Source organism: Canis lupus, chromosome 11 (genome assembly GCF_003254725.2).
Source record: "Canis lupus dingo isolate Sandy chromosome 11, ASM325472v2, whole genome shotgun sequence".
Lineage (NCBI taxonomy): Eukaryota > Metazoa > Chordata > Mammalia > Carnivora > Canidae > Canis > Canis lupus.
Genome location: NC_064253.1, coordinates 73,139,518 through 73,157,460, shown reverse-complemented (window position 1 = coordinate 73,157,460; position 17,943 = coordinate 73,139,518). Strand labels below are relative to the sequence as shown.

Genomic DNA, 17,943 nt, shown 5'->3' with positions numbered 1-17,943 from the left:
AGGTGGCGCCTGTGTGGCTCACTTGGTTAAGCATCTGACTCCTGATCTCGGAACAGGTCTTTCTTAGTCTCAGGGTCATGAGTTCAAGCCCTGTGTTAGGCTCAGGTTGGGTGTGGAGCCTACTTAAAAAAAAAAAAAAAATTTAACAGGAGATTAGAGATGCAGGAAGATCAAGGTGAGTGAGCCTTCCAGAAAATAGAACCCAACAGAGAAATAAACAGGCAAAGAAATGAAAGGGAGAAGCCAGGAATTCCAGTATGTGACTGCCCGGGGCTCCTGAGAGACGGGACAGGCAAAGCAGAGGGAAGGAAACCCTCAGAGCAATAGGAGAGCTTGCAGAGTGGAGGGAAGACTCCTCTGCATCGAAGAGGTCCCTGTGTTGCTAGCACATGATGGGGACATACACCCCAAGGCATGTCCTTGTGAAATCACAGCACACGAGGATAGAGAGGATCTGGAAGGTTCTAGAGTGAGCTGCAAAGGACCCAGACGCGGAATGACATCAGAATCTTCAGCAGCGACACTGGAGGCCAGAAGGCAGGAGAGCAGGCTTCCCGGTCGCTGAGGAAGAGCGGTGTCCAGCCCAGCATCCCATGCTCCGCCCAGCTGGCAGCAGGAATGAGGGCAAACAAAGGCATTTCCCAATGTTTGGCGCCTGAAATCCTCTGCCTCGCAGGTGCCTCCCTTAGGGAACTCCACGCAGACCCATCCAGTGATCCCATACAGACGAGGAAGAGACCCGAAAGGAGAGTCACGGGATTCTCCGGGGACGCGGTGATGGAAGGGCCCAGGACGCAGAGAGCTTGTATTTGAGCTCTTGAGACAGAGGCCGCAGTTGGGATTTCTCCAAGAAGTGGAAACGGAACCCATCAGTTACCTCCTGTGTCTGACTCCATCTAGAGGCATTTTTAAGTTCTTTTAGAGTGTTTAGAGATAAATCTACATTAAATACCTAATTTTAGTTTTATGAACTAAGTGAATGAATAGAACAAAGCAGTTGTTACTAATTCCAAGGAAATCAAAGAAATGAACAGAAAGGAAGTGTAATCACGGGAGGCCAGATGGGTGAGTCGTGCATAGTGTGTGCGTGGTCGAAATGGTACAAATGTGGACCATCAATGGAACTGAAATCGTGTTGTGGCTATCAGGAAAAGTGCTGAGGGGGGCAAGAGCTAAATCCTTCAACTTCTGTGGTAGGAGCCAGGGGATAAATCCTACCTTAAGAAGTCAACGGGACGCCTGGTGGCTCAGTCGGTTGAGCGTCTGACTCTTGATCTTGGCTCAGGCCTTGACCTCAGGGTCATGAGTTGAAGTCCCGTGCTGGGTTCCACGCTAGGCAGGGAGCCTGCTGCAAAAAGAAAAAAAGTCAAGCCGTGTGAGAGTAGCAATGTAATGTAAATACAGGAGGGGCTGAGCAGTTGGGAGTCTTTCCTTCCTGGGAGTGGGACCCAGAGGGGAGAGTGTGAGGTAGGGGCCCCTGTTTTCCATGTGAGCGGCGCGGTGCTATTTGTTAGACAACGTGTACGTATAGTCGGGCTTTTAGAAAAGGAAAACGGAAAGTATGAGTCAAGCACAGCTGGATTATGACAGTTCTAGAAAGGCAGTGTTGGTTATTCGCTTTCTAGTTTTTCCTGTTACAGTTTAACAGGTTTTTATAAAAAGTTGCCCCTGTGTCTTTCATGTTTGTTTTCATCTAGTTTCTCATAGAAGTTTGACATGGTAAAGTGATTCTGATAGGTACTTAGGAAGAAGATGTTGTTCTTGCCCTTAATTTCTGACCTAGAAGGACAGAGACATCATTGAGGAGTTACCAGGTTTTAAATAGTTAGGAATGTATCGGCCTGGGCCTTAGGACCAGACACACCATGTCTAGCCCTGCTGTGCGGTGGAATGCCAGATCTTCCGAGGGGGTCAGCGAGGGAGACTGTGCATCATCACGAGGGACCTTCGAGACGCGACCAAACGCCATAACAGTATTCACAGCCTTTCTTCCTGGAAGTCAAGTCTCCTCTTGGTACAGATGGGTCAGGTGTTGTCAAATTTGTCCTGTTCTGAAAGAGGCTCCGATTTGTTGGCTTGTGACACACGGTTCCTCCAATCGCGGCAGTAGCCCCGTAGGATGGCGGGCAGACCCGAGGTCATACCCTGGCTCAAGGGGACCCAGGATGAGAACCCTGTCCTGTGGGGCCAGGGCCCGGGCTCGGTCCTGCATACCCGCTGGGCGGCCGTCGGGGTCAGGGGAGAAGGGCGCCTTGTAAAAAATTGTAAAAAATATCCTCCATTAGAGAGTTTTGGAGAGTCTGTTAGTATTTTTCCTCTTGAGCAAACTTCCTCATGATTTGTTTTGTTTCCTTAGGAATTCAGTGAAAAAGATTCGGGAGCAGTACAGCCGACTCGCCCTTCACAGAGTGGGGAGGAGCTCAGGGCCAGGAGTGGGGACTCAGCAGCAAAGTGCTCTTTACAGCGCTCACCAGGCAGCAACCGCATCTTCTCGGAGGTAAGCTTGCCTGGACTGGGACATCCGCGGGCGACTCCGTGTTCCTTCTGACACGTGTGTGGCGACTGCTGTCACGGAGAACCCTCCGAGGCCTTCTTGCCAGCGACTGAGGTAGGAGGAGGGCTCTTAGTCGGCCTGCCTTACAGGTTCATGCCCTTCGGCTGAGTGTTGCTATTTCCACCACACAGGAAACTGGTAAATCACAGCCCATTAGAGATGAGCCTCTCGCACATTTGCTGTCCCGGGGTTCACCTCTCAAGAACCGTGTCATCTCTGTGCATGTAATTTCTACGGTAAAATTTTCCCGTTCAAACACACACAGAAACCAGCAGGTCCTTCCTGGTCTGGCCTCGGGTCACCCTCCGTCATCCCTAACTACAGCTGACTGCTTGCAGATTCCTTGCACCTGTCCCCCCACCTTTGCATTTGCTGCTCCGTCTGCCTGGAATGGCTTTTCTCTGCTTGTTTCCTGGGTGACTCTTAAACATCCCTAGAAGTGCCCCTCCAGTGTCACCTTCCCCGACCCTGCTTGGTAGTGACATCTCCTCTTCCTCCCCGGTGCGCAGCACTTTGCACGCCCATCCCTGTGTTGATGACCTAGGATCCATCTTCCTCTGCCCCTCCCTCGAGCCCCTGCACACCAGGGATGGGCCCCTCAGGGTAGGGAACTGGGATTTGTGTCGAAATCCCAGTGCCTCGCTCAGTCCTGGGTCTAGTAAATACGTGTTTGTGGAGTGAATGAATGATTCTATTGGTTTGTGAGAGATGCAGTCCCCCTCTCCACCCCGAGCGTGCGTATGATGCAGCTTGGCGGCCAGATACGGGATAGGAAAGGACCTCATTGGAGGCCAAGTTTTTTGTTTTTTTTTTTTTAAACCTGGCTTTAATTAAGTCCATACATTCAGAAGACAGAGAACTCTTACGCAAATTAGTTCTTTGATGAATGGCTCTGATCATGACTTGTGGTTTTGTGAAGGGTGATTCTCAAAATAATTAACTGGTGCAGCACGGACTTAGGCATGAGAAGAGGCGCAGGCGGTAGGGCTGGAGTACCTGCTCTTCTGCCAGATACCAACCCTCTAGTTCTTGGCTCCTGGAGAGGTCCCTAAGGACCTCTGCGGGGAGGGGCTGGGGAGGGTGGGTCGGAGGTCATTTTACAGCTGGTGTGGAAGTAGTGTGGTGGCTGGGACGAGCCATTGCTCTGTGGATCTGCTCATGTCAGCCCTGGTCTGGGGGTGTCGTTGGCTGGTCAGTGGGGACTTCTTACCTGTCCATTCGTGGACCTGCATTTTGTTGTTTCTCTTGGATGAGAGTGTCAGCCTCAGTAGTGGAGCCCAGAAGTCTGGAGGCCAGGATTTTTCTCTTGGCTCTCTCACCACTTGGGTGATGTTGGGCATGTCCAATAACTAAATCTCAGGGGGCTAATATTTTGTGAGTCAAACTTGCATGTGGTTACTTGAATTTGACCAAATTTAATTGGGTGTTAAGATGCACACTAACTTGGGGGTGCGTCTGTGGCTCAGTTGGTTAAGCGTCTGACTCTTGGTTTTGGCTCAGGTCATGATGTCAGGGTCGTGGGATCGAGCCCTGTGTCAGACTCCATGCTCAGCGTCTGACACGGAGCATGTTCCACGCTCAGCATGGAGTCTGCTTGAGACCCTCTCCCTCTCCTTCTCACTCCCATTCGGCACCGCCCCTTACTCACGCGTGCCTTCTCTCCCTAATAAATGAATAAAATCTTAAAAAAAAAAAAAATAAAAGATGCACCCTGACCTGTAATAAGGCACAGTCAGTGTTTTGAAACGAGAGTAGCCCAGCAAGGTGTTTTTAGATGTTCAGGTCTTCACTGATTTCCATGCATTTCGTCAAACATTGCTATTTTGAATCCATAATTAGACAAAATATGTCTAAATGTTGAACGAAATGTTTACAGATTTATTGAACAGGCTGAGTGTTTTACAGTTTAATCTCACCAGTTTGATCAGCTACCACTTTTTTGGTTTCTTGCGCTGGGCGCTGTCTGCACTTCACAGAACCACAAGTAAAAGTCGTATGATTTTCAGTTAGATTTAGAGCCTGGTGATGTTTAAATTACTGTGCAAAATGCCTGAGTATTTTAGCAGAGGCTTTAATTCTGTTCTGCAAGACTAATTGCAAATTGTGGATAAAGAATTATAAATGATCATTTTGGAATTATAAATTTCTTAGGTGCCCGTCTACGCAGTCCCACCTGTTGCAGCCTGTGGCTTTCTACACCGCCCCCCGCCCGCCTCCCCACCCCACCCCACCCCACCCCCACCCCAGAAAGCTGTACTTTTCTGACTGTAGTTCTTTCTCTGTAGAAAACGCAGATTTCTCCTGCTGTGCCCTTGGCCACTTTGTGTTGATTTAGGGTTTATCCTCTCCCCATTTCTACAAAGAACTTGAGGCTGTGATGAGGTCTCCGTGGACTCAGGGCAGTCTCTTCTGCCTCTAATCACTGTGTGATCCTGACAATTAATGCTGGGTGATGAGGGGATTGAAGAACAGGGAGGGAAGCACACCGCCCGTATTTAACTTGCTGCAGCCCGAGATTTATAGCTTGGCTGCTGACATGGTTGGGACATCACTGCTGAATTTCCTGAGTATTAAAATAAATGTCTTTGTTGCCGAGCTGTGACACAGCTGCCCGAGTAGACCCCGTCCGTCTCCCAGGCCACCACACTGCCCTGCTTACCACGACGGGAGCCATCGGGCTTTGTCTTTACGCGCCTGCCACCTCTCCAGGTTGTGGTCTGCACATTACACGGGTTTCCTTCACGGCATTAAGGAAGCTCTGCAGAGGAGGGAGTGCCCTGGATCTGGAGCGGGAACTTCTTCTCTCCGGCTCTGTGGCCTTGGGCGGGTCACTTCATCTGTCTGAAACCCACTTTCCTGATCTGCACATGGGCGGATTGCACGCTCACCGCTCACCTCCTGATTGGATTGGGAGTACTGCACTGCCTTAGTTACCAGTTGACGTTCTTCTGGTTGCAAGCCGTAGGGCCCGACATGCACAGCGTGGCCACAGCAGCAGCGAGAGGGAGCCTTTATCGGGAGCGCTGGCGGCCCCCACAGATGCCGGGAGAGCCGAGTAGCCATGTCTCAGGGTAGAAGCGCGGCAGCCCCGTGGACACCGCAGCTCTAGACTCCAGGGCCCTGTGTTTGATGTGACACACACCCAGCGTCCCAGGTGCTGGCTTGTCAGCTGAAATCCGAGTCTGGAGAGAGAATCCTACTGGGACACTGTGGGTCCCGGGGTGGCTTATGGAAGAGAGGGGCCTTCTGGGGTCTTACCCCATGTTTTAGGGACGGGTTTCAGATGAGCCGGGTGGGCCCTGAAGGCCGTGGGGAACAGACTGCACAGGCCGACCCCGGTAGGCGTGTGGCAGCCTTGGTCTCCTTTGGGATGAGAGGCCTCCTGTCTGGGTTGCTTCTTGTTCCGAGGGGCAGGAGGGCGGGTGGGGGTGGCCTGTGCCTGCTGAGCAGGTGCTTCTTGCCGCTCCCCGCAGGGCAGCCTGGCCCCCTGCCTCTATGCCGAGGAGATCTCCAGGTTTGTCAGCTGTGCGGAGGGAGCCAAATGACTTCATTCTAATGGGGCATGATTCAACGCAGGGGAATAGGTGATTGATGAAACGGGACCCAAATGGCTCTGAAGAGTTCATTTATTTAACATGGGCGAGCTATTTGCTTCTAGGAAGACGTTGACTCACTCTGACTTCCATTATGCAAAGCATCCACAGGAATCTCTGCTCTTAAGATTCACGTTGGCTCCTGCCTTGTCCTCTCAGCTGCTTAATCCCCAGGTCAGCCAGCGTCTGTGGCCGCCTCCGGTCTGTGGCGGGTCCAGTGCCTGGCTCGGGACGTGGCTGCCCCCAGGGGGCCCTCGCACCCGCCCGCGGGTGGCTGGTGCGCTAGCTCTCGGCTGAAAGGGAACCAGAGAGCCAGGGGGGCCGGGACGGGGTGTTTTTCTCAGTCCTGGAAGGCTTCCTGGTGAGAACTGGCCTCCGCGGACCCTGGCAGGTGCTGGCGGTGTGTGAGCGAGGGGGGTGAACGGTGGTCCCTGCAGAGGGGGAGGGGATTCCCCCGGGGCTCAGATGGAGGGAGAGCGGGCAAGGGAAGTGCGGCGGTCGGCTGGCAGGTGGACAGGGGGCTTGGGGCGGGTCTGGGGTAGCTGCCGGCGAGAACCCAGGCCTCCAGGCCCCGGCCTTCCCCTGGGCGGTCCTCGGCCCGGGCCTCCGCCGTGCGGTCAGGATACAGGAGCCCCAGGGGTTGGTTCACCGGGCACAGGCCTTCCACGTGTGGAGTCGGCGCCAGCGGCCCAAGTCCCTCGTTGCCCTTGTTGACGGGCTTTGAAGTCACACACGTCAGCACGAATGCTGGCTGCCACGTGGTAGCTGGGGGGACTCAAACAGATATTCTCTTCTCAGAGAATCAGTTTCTTCATCCGAAAACCGGGAAGGTCAGTAACCGTCCTGGGCTTCGATTAGAGGTGGTGGCCCGCGCAGAGGACCCGGCAGAGCTCCAGAGCCTCGGAGTAGGTTAGGGGCGACATGCGCCACGTGTCTACTTCGTGCCAGGCTTCGCCCCGAGCACTTGGTGTAGACGAACTCGTTGAGTCCCCCTCGCAGCGCTCCGAGCCACGCGGGGTCCTTGCCTTCATTCGTAGGTGCGGAGCCGGAAACAGCGAGAGGTCGAGGAGCTTGCTGCAGCCGCACGGTCAGGCCGCAGTCTCAGCCGTCACGGCCTCATGGCAGGTGCTCAAGAAGCAGTCGGCCCTCAGATGTTCTTTGCCACCTTTTACGGGGCTGACAGTGACAGTGTGACCCGTCCAGCGCCCCAGGGCTTTGCCTCCATGGTGGCGCACGGATGGGTGGACCGAGGAGCGCGGGCCTCGGAGCCGGCTGCCTGGTGCACGCCCCGCCTCTGCCCTGCCCTCGGCCCGCTGGTGGCCCCTGTGCGCGGGTCCCTCCTCACGGAATTGAGCGGGTGAGGCGAGCGCGGGGGTTGGCGGACGGACTCCGTGAGGACGTGCCCAGGGAGCGCTGAGCACGGTGGCCGGCGTTGTCCTGTCATCCTGTGAGATCCTTCCCGGCTCTTCTCTGGGCCGCGAGCCGACACTCGGCGTGCACAGGGGCTGCCTGTCCAGTGACACGCGGCGTGACTCACGGAAGGCCTGACGGTTCCGGCAGTCCGGGTGACTCGCTCGTCACGAGCAGGCTGGCGCGTCAGCATGGGCAGCCCCTCACCGCCCCTCACGGCGGGGCTGCCGCTGCCGCCTCTGTGGGCGCCGGAGCCGGGGATCCGGGGTCCCCTACCTGGGACGTGCTCAGAGCGTAGGAGGTGTGCGCGGGGTCGTAGCGGGAACCGGTCACGTTGAAACGCGGGCGTAGGATGCTGACGAACGGGCTCTGGGAATGGCGCGGCTGCGCTAAGCCTGCTGAGGACAGTGGCTGCTGCGGTTTGGAAGTCCTGGTGACAATGTTTTGAGGTGACTTGAGACGCCTGGAGCATCACAGGTGCCTGCGTCTTCCGACGACGCGGTCCCGGGAAAGCACCGCGACTGCCGTGGGGTGCGGCGGTGCCGGTGTCCCTGCCGCTGCCGTCGGCTTCGGGGACCCTGTCCTAGCGGTTATGGGACCTTCGGGGGAGCCTGGGCCAGCGTGGAGCGCAGGGGCCGCTCACAGGCCGCTGTCCCGCCCCACACACTGTCGCCCCGCACTTGGGAGCGTCGAGGCCGCGCGGGGCGCCGTGCCAGGTGTCCCGCCGCGCGTTAGTTCGCGTGGAGTTCTTTCTTACTTTGGGATGGTGTCATGGGGGGGATGTTTGGAGGACCCGGGCTCTGTTTTCCTGCGCGCCTGGGAGTAGGCCTCCCGGCAAAGGCCGCTCTCGTCCGAGCACCTCGGCGTGTGGTCCCGTGGGCAGGACACTGTCGTGCGTCGAGCGCGGTGCCCACGAGCAGGACTAAGCAGACCTCCACGGCCTGCTGGTCCTCGGATGCACGTTGGTGCGCCGCGTGTGCCCAGACCCCTCGTGGCCGCAGGGCCCGCTTCAGGCTCACGCGGAGCTTGGTCTCGGGGCTCCGGTCTGCAGTCTGGGACAGTCTCCCGGGCTGCCCCTGACCCTCGTGCCCGTCAGGCTGCTCGAGCGTCCGGGCCAGCCCTGTAGTGCAACGTCCTCGCGTCGGGCTCAGCTTGTGTGGCCTGGCCGCCCGGCTTCAGGGAGGCGCCTGCGCGGCCGCGTCCTCGCCCTGTGCCCTCCTGAGGGGTCACGGCTCACGCCTGCGCATGGCTGGGCAAGCTGGCTTCCAGGACTGTCAGGTGGCGCCCTCGTCCCTCCTCTGCCGTTAGTACGCATCCTGGGCCGTTCGAGGCTCGGTCAGCGTCCCGATACTCTTCAGACCGTGACCCGCTGGTTTTAGCTTCTCCCTTAGGTCACAGGGCTGGTGAGGAGCAGAGATCCGGCTCCGGTCGCTTTAGCGCGTGGCTCGCTGGACCTTTTCTGTTGGAGTGTGAGTCCCCTGTCCCGGACACCAGGGTGGGTTGACGGGCTTCTTGTCTTGGGAGCAAGAGCGAGCGTGGAAGGCCATCTCTGTAGTGTAGACCGAGCGAGCGGCGGTTTCGCCCCGGGTGCGTCGGGTGCGCGATGCTCCTTTTATAGCTGCTGTCCAGACCCGGGCGCAGCGGGGAGCTCTGCTGGGGGCCGTGGTGCCCGTCGTTCCCCGGCGTCCTGCAGGTGGTGCCCCGACGTGGCCTCATCAGGGCCTGGGTCTGTGAACGGCCCACATCTGCATCATGTCAGGGTGTACGCTTTTGAGGTTCCCCCCTTCATGTCAGGTGCCCATTGTCATTTCCAGGAAAAGCAACAATTAGACTATGAAGAGCTGCTTCGGGTCTTGAAGAAGGAGCGGGACATCTACGCTCATCTGGTGAAGTCCCTGCAGGACCCGGACAGGTAAGGTCACAGTTTGCACGTCACACACGCACGGACACATACCTACTTTGAATAAATACATTTGGCGTCTGAGGCAGCAGAGCCCTTCCGGTTTGCTCAGAAGCTTCAAATGCCTTTTGGTGGTGATTGCCGTACGTAGATAAACATCTTACATCAAGAATTGTCTGATTTGGGGACGCCCGGGTGGCTCGGTTGGTCGAGCATCCAGACCCTTGATGTAGGCTCAGGCCGTGGTCTCTGGGTGGTGAGACCGAGCCCCATGTCAGGCTTCGCGCCCAGCACGGTCTGCTTGGGTTTCTCCCCTTCCTCCCCTCCCCCCCAGGCACTTTTTCTCTCTCTCTCTCTCTCTCTCTCTCTCAAGTAAATAAGTCTTCAAAAACAAAACAAAACAATTCTTTGGTATTTGGATTGTTTAAGTTTTTTTTATCCTGACGAGCATAGGATAGAAATATGATCGTTAGGATGAAATGTTTATCCTACTTGGGTCCAGATTTAGAGAGGGCTCCGAGTGTGTTAGCGCCCCATCCTCACGGCCGTCCTGCTTCCCTGAGGCCCTGAAAACAGAGAGCTTACGCGACGTCCACAGTGGGTCCCGTGGGGAGTGACTGCACGCGGGAACCCAACAAGTTCCTGCCTTGGAGCGACCTGTGTCTCCCCAGAATTGCCGAGGTGATCTGGTGCCAGTGAGCGGTGGTGCCGGGGTCTTAAAAAAGAAGAAAGGGCATGTAGCCTGCCACATGTTAATGGGTAGGGGGACCATGGTAGTGTTTGTTTTCCTGTGCTTTTGTATTTTAAATTTTTCGTAAACATGTCTTTACTTTTATAACCAGAAAAAAACAAAACAAAACCCACTGATGACTTAATAGTCAAGGGGAGGCTTGCTGGCGTTTGTATTTTAATTTTTTTTTTTTTTTTTTTTTTTTTTATTTATTTATGATAGAGAGAGAGAGAGAGAGAGAGAGAGAGGCAGAGACACAGGCAGAGGGAGAAGCAGGCTCCATGCACCGGGAGCCTGATGTGGGATTCGATCCCGGGTCTCCAGGATCGCGCCCTGGGCCAAAGGCAGGCGCCAAACCGCTGCGCCACCCAGGGATCCCTGGCGTTTGTATTTTAAAGTGCAAATGGGTCTGTTTAAAAACTGCTGGTGGTTTCGGGTGAGGTATGGATGTGTTGAGTCACTATATTCTACACAGATTTTACTCTGCATGTTAAGTAACGAGTTTAAATAAAAACTTAAAATTTCTGGTGTCTTGTTTTACCAAGTATCAACAGCCTGCAGGCCGAGTTAAACAGCATTTTCGCTTTGCGGAAGCAACTGGAGCAGGACGTGCTGTCCTATCGGAATTTACAAAAAACCCTGGAGGAGCAGATCAGTGAAATTCGGAGGCGGGAAGGTGGGTGCTCTCTTGGCTGAACGAGGGGATGAGGAGCCTACAGGGTTTTGTCTGGGTTCCTTTCTCGGGGTGACCGTGTTGATGTTGGCCCCCCAGTCTGTGCGCGTCCGCTTCGGCCTCCGTGGGAGGGCTCAGCGCATCGTGTGAGTTTGCGTGCCGGGGCACCTGCTGCGGAGTCTGGGCCGCACGGGCACGTGGCGCTGAGATGGCTGCTTCCTGTTGAGACCTTGCCGTCGGCATTGTCGCCGCCACAGGCGACTCCGTAGGGAGGGCTCCAAGGTGAGGGGCCTGTGGTCCTCGCGTTGCCGTGCTCGTCGCAGCCACACCTGGCCCTCCGCTCGCTGGAACCAGAGCCCGTAGGGTGCGCTAGTGTCCTCTTCCTTTCTGTCTCTAGCCTGGTGCCTGGCACATAGGAGCAAAAAAATTTGGAAATTGCAGTGGTAGGCTTGACCCTTCTGGAGCAGGAGCACCTGCTGTGTACACGGCACAGCAGCAGGCACCTCATTGCTCATCACTGATCCTGACGCTCGTCCCCTTGGCTGGCGTAGGTGTTGACTTCATTTTACAAATGCAGATGCTGTGGCTCGGGGTGGGGTGGGATTGATGTACCCACGTCCGAGCCAGGGCATCTTCCTATGAGGAGCGGCTCCTCCCAGTGCACTAGGCGTATCGGCGCTTCTCCCCAGATCGTTAAGTGGGATCATGTTTGTAGACGCATCACTCAGGACGTAGCCCGCCCTTCCTCAGAGCCTTCCTTCCCCATGGGGATGCGACCTTTGCTGCAGAGGAAGTCGACCTTTATGCAGGTGGCCGGAGGTCCCCTTATCTTAGATCTAGCAGCCGTGTCTGCACTTGGTGAGCTCATGACCACGGAGGGCTCTGGGGCCACTAAGAAATACACGAGGCACCTTTATTTCCCTGAAGCGCCGCCCTTGAGGGTCACGTCTAACTTTCCTGTATTCGCTCCTAAACAGAATCACTCCCTCATTTAAACTGAAATCACCATTCGCTCGTGCCACTCCGAATGGTCTCTAGGTACAGCACTTGGTATGCAGATCATAATTCAGAACAGGCCGCAGCGACAGCCGCAGCCCGCGACGAAACCACACGTTGAGATACCAGCCCGTAGAGAAAGAGGGAAAATTACTTTTGCTCCAAAGATGGAACGTTCAACTCCCTGTTTGTACTGACTCCCCCTCGTAGCGACCCCCCCACCCCGTCCCCTCCCTCCGTACGGGGCTGTACTAGGATTGGGCTCGGAAGGATCTGGTTCTAATATTGTTTCTTCTCCCTCCCTTTTTTCTTTTTGCAGAAGAACCATTTTCATTTTACAGTGATCAAACATCTTACCTGAGTATTTGCCTTGAAGAGCCCAATCGGTTTCAAGTGGAGCATTTTTCTCAAGAAGAACTTAAGAAAAAGGTACTGACCTGTGAACTCTGAGCCCTTGGTTGGTTATTTGTTGCCTCCCGGGTTTCTGATCTGAGGTGTAAGGTTCTGAAAGCCTCTTTCCTTGCCTTTCTTCCCTCTGTCGCTGCCTGTCTTTGCTCGACCTTTGTTCCTCCTGGGACCAGCCCAGGCTCGATGTGCCCTAGCGGATGCCGTGCAGTCCCCCCTCAGGTCGCTCCCTCCTCTCGCGCCGGCGGCACGGCGTGCTCACGCTGATCTGGACTTACCTGCTTATTCGTCTGAATCCCCACCAGGCTGCGAGCATCTTAAAGTTAGTGATTGTATCTCACCTACTTTTGATGTTCCAGGGCCTTCCACGCATAGTGGGAGTTAACACGTGCTTTCTGAAAGAATGAAGACCCAGGTTTGATCAGTGAATCTTTTTTAAAACTGGGAACCAGGTTCCTCAATCTGTTGATTGTTGGTGTGATGAGAGTGGTTTCGAACTTCCAAGACTCTGGCAGCCACTGATAAGAGTAGGAACTGTGAGCTCAGAGGAGACAGTTTGTTATAAAATTATCATCCACGTATGACAGATTCAGTTTCTGCCTTGGAGCAATTCCCATTGCGGTAGAGCGGTCAGACACGTCAGCAGGTGGTTGCAGTGCGGGTGCGGGGGTTGCCCCGGTAGGTGGGTGGGCGAGGCAGAGGTAGCAGACGTGGCACAGGAGGAGAGGGGAGTCCTCGGGGGCTGCAGGTGCTCACTGGCTCACAGGAGGCTTTTCAGCAGATGTGAGGCCTGAAGTGGGTTTTGAAGGATGAATAGGAGTTTGTCTCGGTGGAGGTCTTCTCTGCAGAGGGAGAGAGAGAGAGACCGGTAGGTGTAAGCAACTAAAAGTTAGGAATAGAAAGGAGAATTGAGAATTCGAGTGTTTGGGGAGGAGTGGAACAAGGAGCCTTGAGGCGTTTCAGTTGTTGAAGGTTCTTCAGGGACGCGGGGACGGTGAGGGCAGCTGGGAGCACCTCCTGTGGCGACGTGTAGGGGCGGGAAGGACGCGGCGTGCTTGGCACTTAGTAACTGTCTGCAGGGCCGGGGCGTTTTGCTCTTCTCACCCCAGCCTTGGTGGGGCCCAGGTGTCGTCGCGGTTCCCGGTGCTGGACGCCTCCTGTGTAGTCGGGGGGCTGACGCTTCCTCCAGTGAGACGTCTGCAGAATTACTAGCCGTTGGGGTAGAAGCTTGAGGGGAGGAAGGTAGTGCTTGATTGTGGTGGCCCTGGGCTGGCAGGACCCGGGCGCACGGAGGGAGGAGCCCAGGGCTGGGAGCCCGGGGTCTCAGCTGCAGCCCGCTTGGCCCGTGGGGAGGCAGCAGCCCTTTCCCCCGTGGACAGGCCCTCCGGCCGTCCTTATACGTCACGCGGTGCCCCGCACGTCCCGCCTGGGGCCTCGGGCCCTACGCCTCTCTGTGTCCGCTCCTCGTGGAGGTGGGAGGAGTCCGGCAGCCTGGCCCCCCTCAGGACGTCTGTAGGGAATGAAGGGCTGAAGCTTGTGGCGTCTTTGAGTAGCTGTGAGTTGCTTTGTAACTGAAGGAGATGAGCACCACTGACGTCGCTGGGTCGGTCGGCGAAGGTCGGTGCTGAGGGAGGCCCCTGACACGTCTCGGGGCCGTCCACCCGGGCTTGTCCTCAAGTAGGAGCTGTGGCCCGATCCCGACCGGTTCCTGCAGCAGCCCGGGAGGGGTGGCGGGGGTTCGAACACAGGCGTGCGGCTGCGGGTTTCAGCGCGCCCTGAGCGGAGCCAGGGGCCGGGGCCCGGGAGGCCGAGGTCGGCTGGTGGGCAGCCCGTCTCCCTCTGCTCCGTCCGCAGGTCAGTGACCTGATACAGCTGGTGAGGGAGCTGCACGCGGACAACCAGCACCTGAAGAAGACCATGCTTGATCTCTCGTGCATGGGCGCCCAGGGCGGGGACAGACTCGGGTCGGCGGCACAGTCGCAGGTAAGAGCAGCCGGGACCGGCCCGCGCGCCTGCAGCTGCCCCGGGTACGTCTGCGCGGACACGGGGGGCAGGTCCGGCAGTGCTGGGCCCTGAGCCGGCCCCGGGGCGTGGCTGCGGGGGCGCCTGCGGCTGAGCGTGTGGCCTCAGAGGGCCCTGGCCAGTTGCCACGCCGCCCAGGTCGCTCGGGGCGTGTCCGGCCGTCCTAAGGAATCCCTTACCATCGGAAAACAAATGCATAAATGCATTTTCATTTACTTTTTGGGTTAATCTGAGTTCTGTGCACCCCCTCACGGTTGGGGCCTCCGGGCTGGGGTGGGACTGCATGAGTGTCGCCCCCCACGCGGACCCAGCTCCCGCACTCTGCCGCCGTGGGGAGGGGGGCCGCCAGCCTGTCCCGCGCCCTCCCGCCCGGCCGCCTGCCGCAGGGGTTTCTGCTGCTGGTCTCGGAAAGTCCGGGGGTCAAGGGTTAAATCGTGTGTCTGGGCAGGACCGGGAGGCGGCCTGCGGTTTGGGGGCCGCGTCCTCGGCCTCTCCGGGAGTGCTCCGCCTCAGGAGAGACGAGGGACGCCCCAGCCCACCTGGCCCCCTGGGGGCCTCCACTGTCGCTGTGAGGCCCTCCTGTCCCTGTCCCTCTTGTCCCCCCCATGGCCGGCCAGCGGACCACAGGGGAGCCTGGAGTCGTGTACCGGGAAGAGCCGGCCGTCGCTGCCCTTAGCCCTGATGCCCCCCCCCCCCCCCCGCCTCCGCGGCCAAGCTGGGCAGAGCTGATCTTGGCGCCAGGCCAGGGCCCTTCTGTCCGCGGGCCCGGGCTCCCCAGTCGGCCCACAGGTGCTGCAGGGTGCAGCGTCGGGCCAGGCCGGGCGGGCCTCGGGGCCACAGCGGGCAGGAGGCCGTGCTCTTTGACGGAGCGGGTGTTATTTATGGATCTTAGCCTCCAAGGCTCCACCTAATTTTGGAAACAAAGAATATCTGCAGTCCGTTTAGGGAGAAATAAGTCTCTTGGTTTGTTTTCTCCCAGGCAGCATCTTTAATAAGCAGCTCATTCCTCACCTACTTCATTGGAGTCGTAAATGGCAAGTTTGTTTGTTCACTTGCCCTTTGAACAAAAATCTGTTAAATGTCCCATTATGTTCTTTGGAGAACAGAGGCTTTTTCCTCTTCCCACTCTGAGATCTTCATACCAGCCGGTTCAGATATGAGCCATTTGTCAGATTGCACTTCACCTTGACGTTCTCTCTGGATGCTGCGTCCTGGCTCCCGGTTTCCCGTCTTCCACGAATAGGATGGGAAGGTCCGAAGAGCCACCCGGGAGGGAGCTGTTCCCACAGGGGCCTTGAGCTGAGGGAGGAGAGGTGGGATGGCGCAGACGGGACGCTGCCGGGCCCTGGGCGTGCGTGTGGTTCCCCTTTGATGGGGCCTGGAAACGCCCGGGCTGCCCGTGGCCTCTCTAAGCGGCAGGGCCTGCGGGGGGGCTGGGCACTGGCCCTGCTGCCCGGAGCCTGCAAAGCAGGAAGAGGGAGGGGAGAAAGCGAATCTGTTCCGTGTTTTCAAAATTCAGTATTTTCTCTCTAATATTTAATTAGTCAACAGCATCGGGTTAAAATGCAGAAAAGAAATTACCCCAATCCTGTCACTTTAAAACACGTACAGTTATTTGACATTTGGAATCCTTCCTTCTCTGTTTGTGTATATGGACACGTGCAGGCCCACAATGCATATATGGTTTTGTTCCTTTTTTTTTTTCCAATTGCTGTTAGGTTACAGCATCTTGTTTCATCTTATGAATGAGCTGAAATTGAATTGCTGCATTATTGTTGGACACGTAGATTATTTCCAGTGATTCGCTGTCTTAAATTACTTGATGAGTGTCTTCAGACACAAATCTTTTTCTGGGTTTGGGTTTAGATTTTTTTCCCCTTAGACTGTATTCCCAGATACGTAATTTCTAGGTCTATAGGTAGATACAGGTATAAAGTAGGCATGTAACTCTATTTCCTATAGGCTCCCCCTGCAACTTTGAGTTTGACTAAGGGTATAAGTAGTAGGAGGCCCTTGGTGCAGTTTGTCAGGTTTGTCCTCAGAATGGTTGCCTGGGCATGGATTCCCTCCAGCTGATTGGGACAGTGCTCACTGCTGCACATGAGCAATTCACTTAGAAAACACAGAAAAGACTGAGAACAGGTGTCCTTTGGTTTTAAAGGGCATTAAAATAATCTCTGATCAGTTTGCTTCTATTTCTTTGTGCTTATTTTTACTTTTTTAAAAGATTTTATTTATTTATTTGAGAGAGTGAGAGAGAATGAACAGGGCCGGGGAGGGGCGGGGCAGAGGGAGAAGCAGACTCCCCACTGAGCAGGGAGCCCGACACCGGGACTCGACCCCAGGACCCTGAGACGGTGACCTGAGCTGGAGGCAGATGCTTCCCCGGCTGAGCCACCCAGGTGCCTTCTTTATGTTTATTTACCGGTTATTAACTTACACATTATAGAAAACGTGGTTGAGAATTGATGAGCAGGCGTGATTGGGGCCGTGAGCCTTGCAAACCACAAACCGTGTGATGTGCGGAACTGTCCCCTCGGGTGGGTTGTAGGCTACATGTGTGTGCACGGAAAGAGCTAGTCTGTTATTATTTACTTAAATCATCAGTTTTAGAAAGGGCTAGGAACTAGGATTTTTTTTTTATTTTATTTTTTGGCATGGAGGGAAAACATGGATTGAGGGACATCATGTGATTGAATGCAGGTATTGGAAGGGCTGGCTGCTATGTTGAATGAGAAATAAAGGTGGTGTGACTCCCGAGGACAGACGTAATGCTCAGAAGTAGGAGGTGCTTGTTAACTTCTGCTATTAGTAGCAGGATAAAGTGGAGTTTGTCGGAAGCAGATTGGATTTCGTTAAAAGGACGAGGTTTCTAAGAGTTTGACCTCATAAGTTATTATGAATTTTACATGATTTATAAAGAGCCCTCGACACGGTGCCTGGGATATAGTAGGTGCGCAGTAGAGCGGTTAGTTCACTGTTTGGAGTCAGTCAGGGGGAGTTAGGACGAGAGCCTTATTCGGACTCTGTGCGGGGTCGTGTGTGTGGCACCGTAGGGCAGAGCTCCTAAAGTGCGACGTGCGTGGGACTCTCCTGGCGTCTCGTTAAAACGAAGGCTCCGGTTCCGTGAGCCTGGCCTGGGGCCCGAGAGTGTGCGTCTCCCGTAAGCGTGTGGAGCGGAGGACCAGGGGTGATCCTGGTCCTTTGGTCTCAGCTCTCACTTTAAAAGACTGTCCCTTGGCGCGGGCTCTCGGCAGCGCTGCCTGGGCGCCAGGCGGTGACGTGGGGGCGGGGTGGCGCCCCACCCGCGTGGGACGCAGGGACGCAGAGGGGCAGTGTCTGCGAGGGTCAGGTACTCTCAGAGGTTGCCAGTGGGGCGTTCACATGTGGAGGAGGGACATTTCTCTGTGTCCACACATTTAATTTCTTGGCCGTTGGTGGAAATTGAGTTTACTTTTAATTTCGACCAAGTCAGCGGAGGTAAAGAGGAAGGAAAGTTCATCCTGTCTCACTGCTCAGGCCGTGGTGTGGCTGCGGTCCTGGGACTGAAGAGAGACTCCCGGTACCTGGACTTGGAGTGCCCTGGGGTAAGCCGTGTCTCTCTCAGCTCCACGCACGGGGCCCTTCCTGTACCCACGGGGCCCGCGGCTGGCTCCCCGC

At 55.9% G+C, this 17,943-nt stretch overlaps 1 protein-coding gene across 12 annotated transcripts in view; it reads left to right on the top strand.

Annotated features, from left to right (window-relative positions):
- CDK5RAP2 (CDK5 regulatory subunit associated protein 2) overlaps positions 1–17,943 on the top strand; it is a 153,703-nt gene that overhangs the window by 71,180 nt on the left and 64,580 nt on the right. For all 12 annotated transcript variants that reach the window (XM_049116420.1, XM_049116423.1, XM_049116418.1 and 9 more), the window contains 5 exons: positions 2,357–2,497; positions 9,372–9,469; positions 10,733–10,863; positions 12,176–12,285; positions 14,116–14,244. In XM_049116420.1, coding sequence (XP_048972377.1) covers positions 2,357–2,497; positions 9,372–9,469; positions 10,733–10,863; positions 12,176–12,285; positions 14,116–14,244 — 609 coding nt within the window. The remainder of the gene's footprint in view (positions 1–2,356; positions 2,498–9,371; positions 9,470–10,732; positions 10,864–12,175; positions 12,286–14,115; positions 14,245–17,943) is intronic.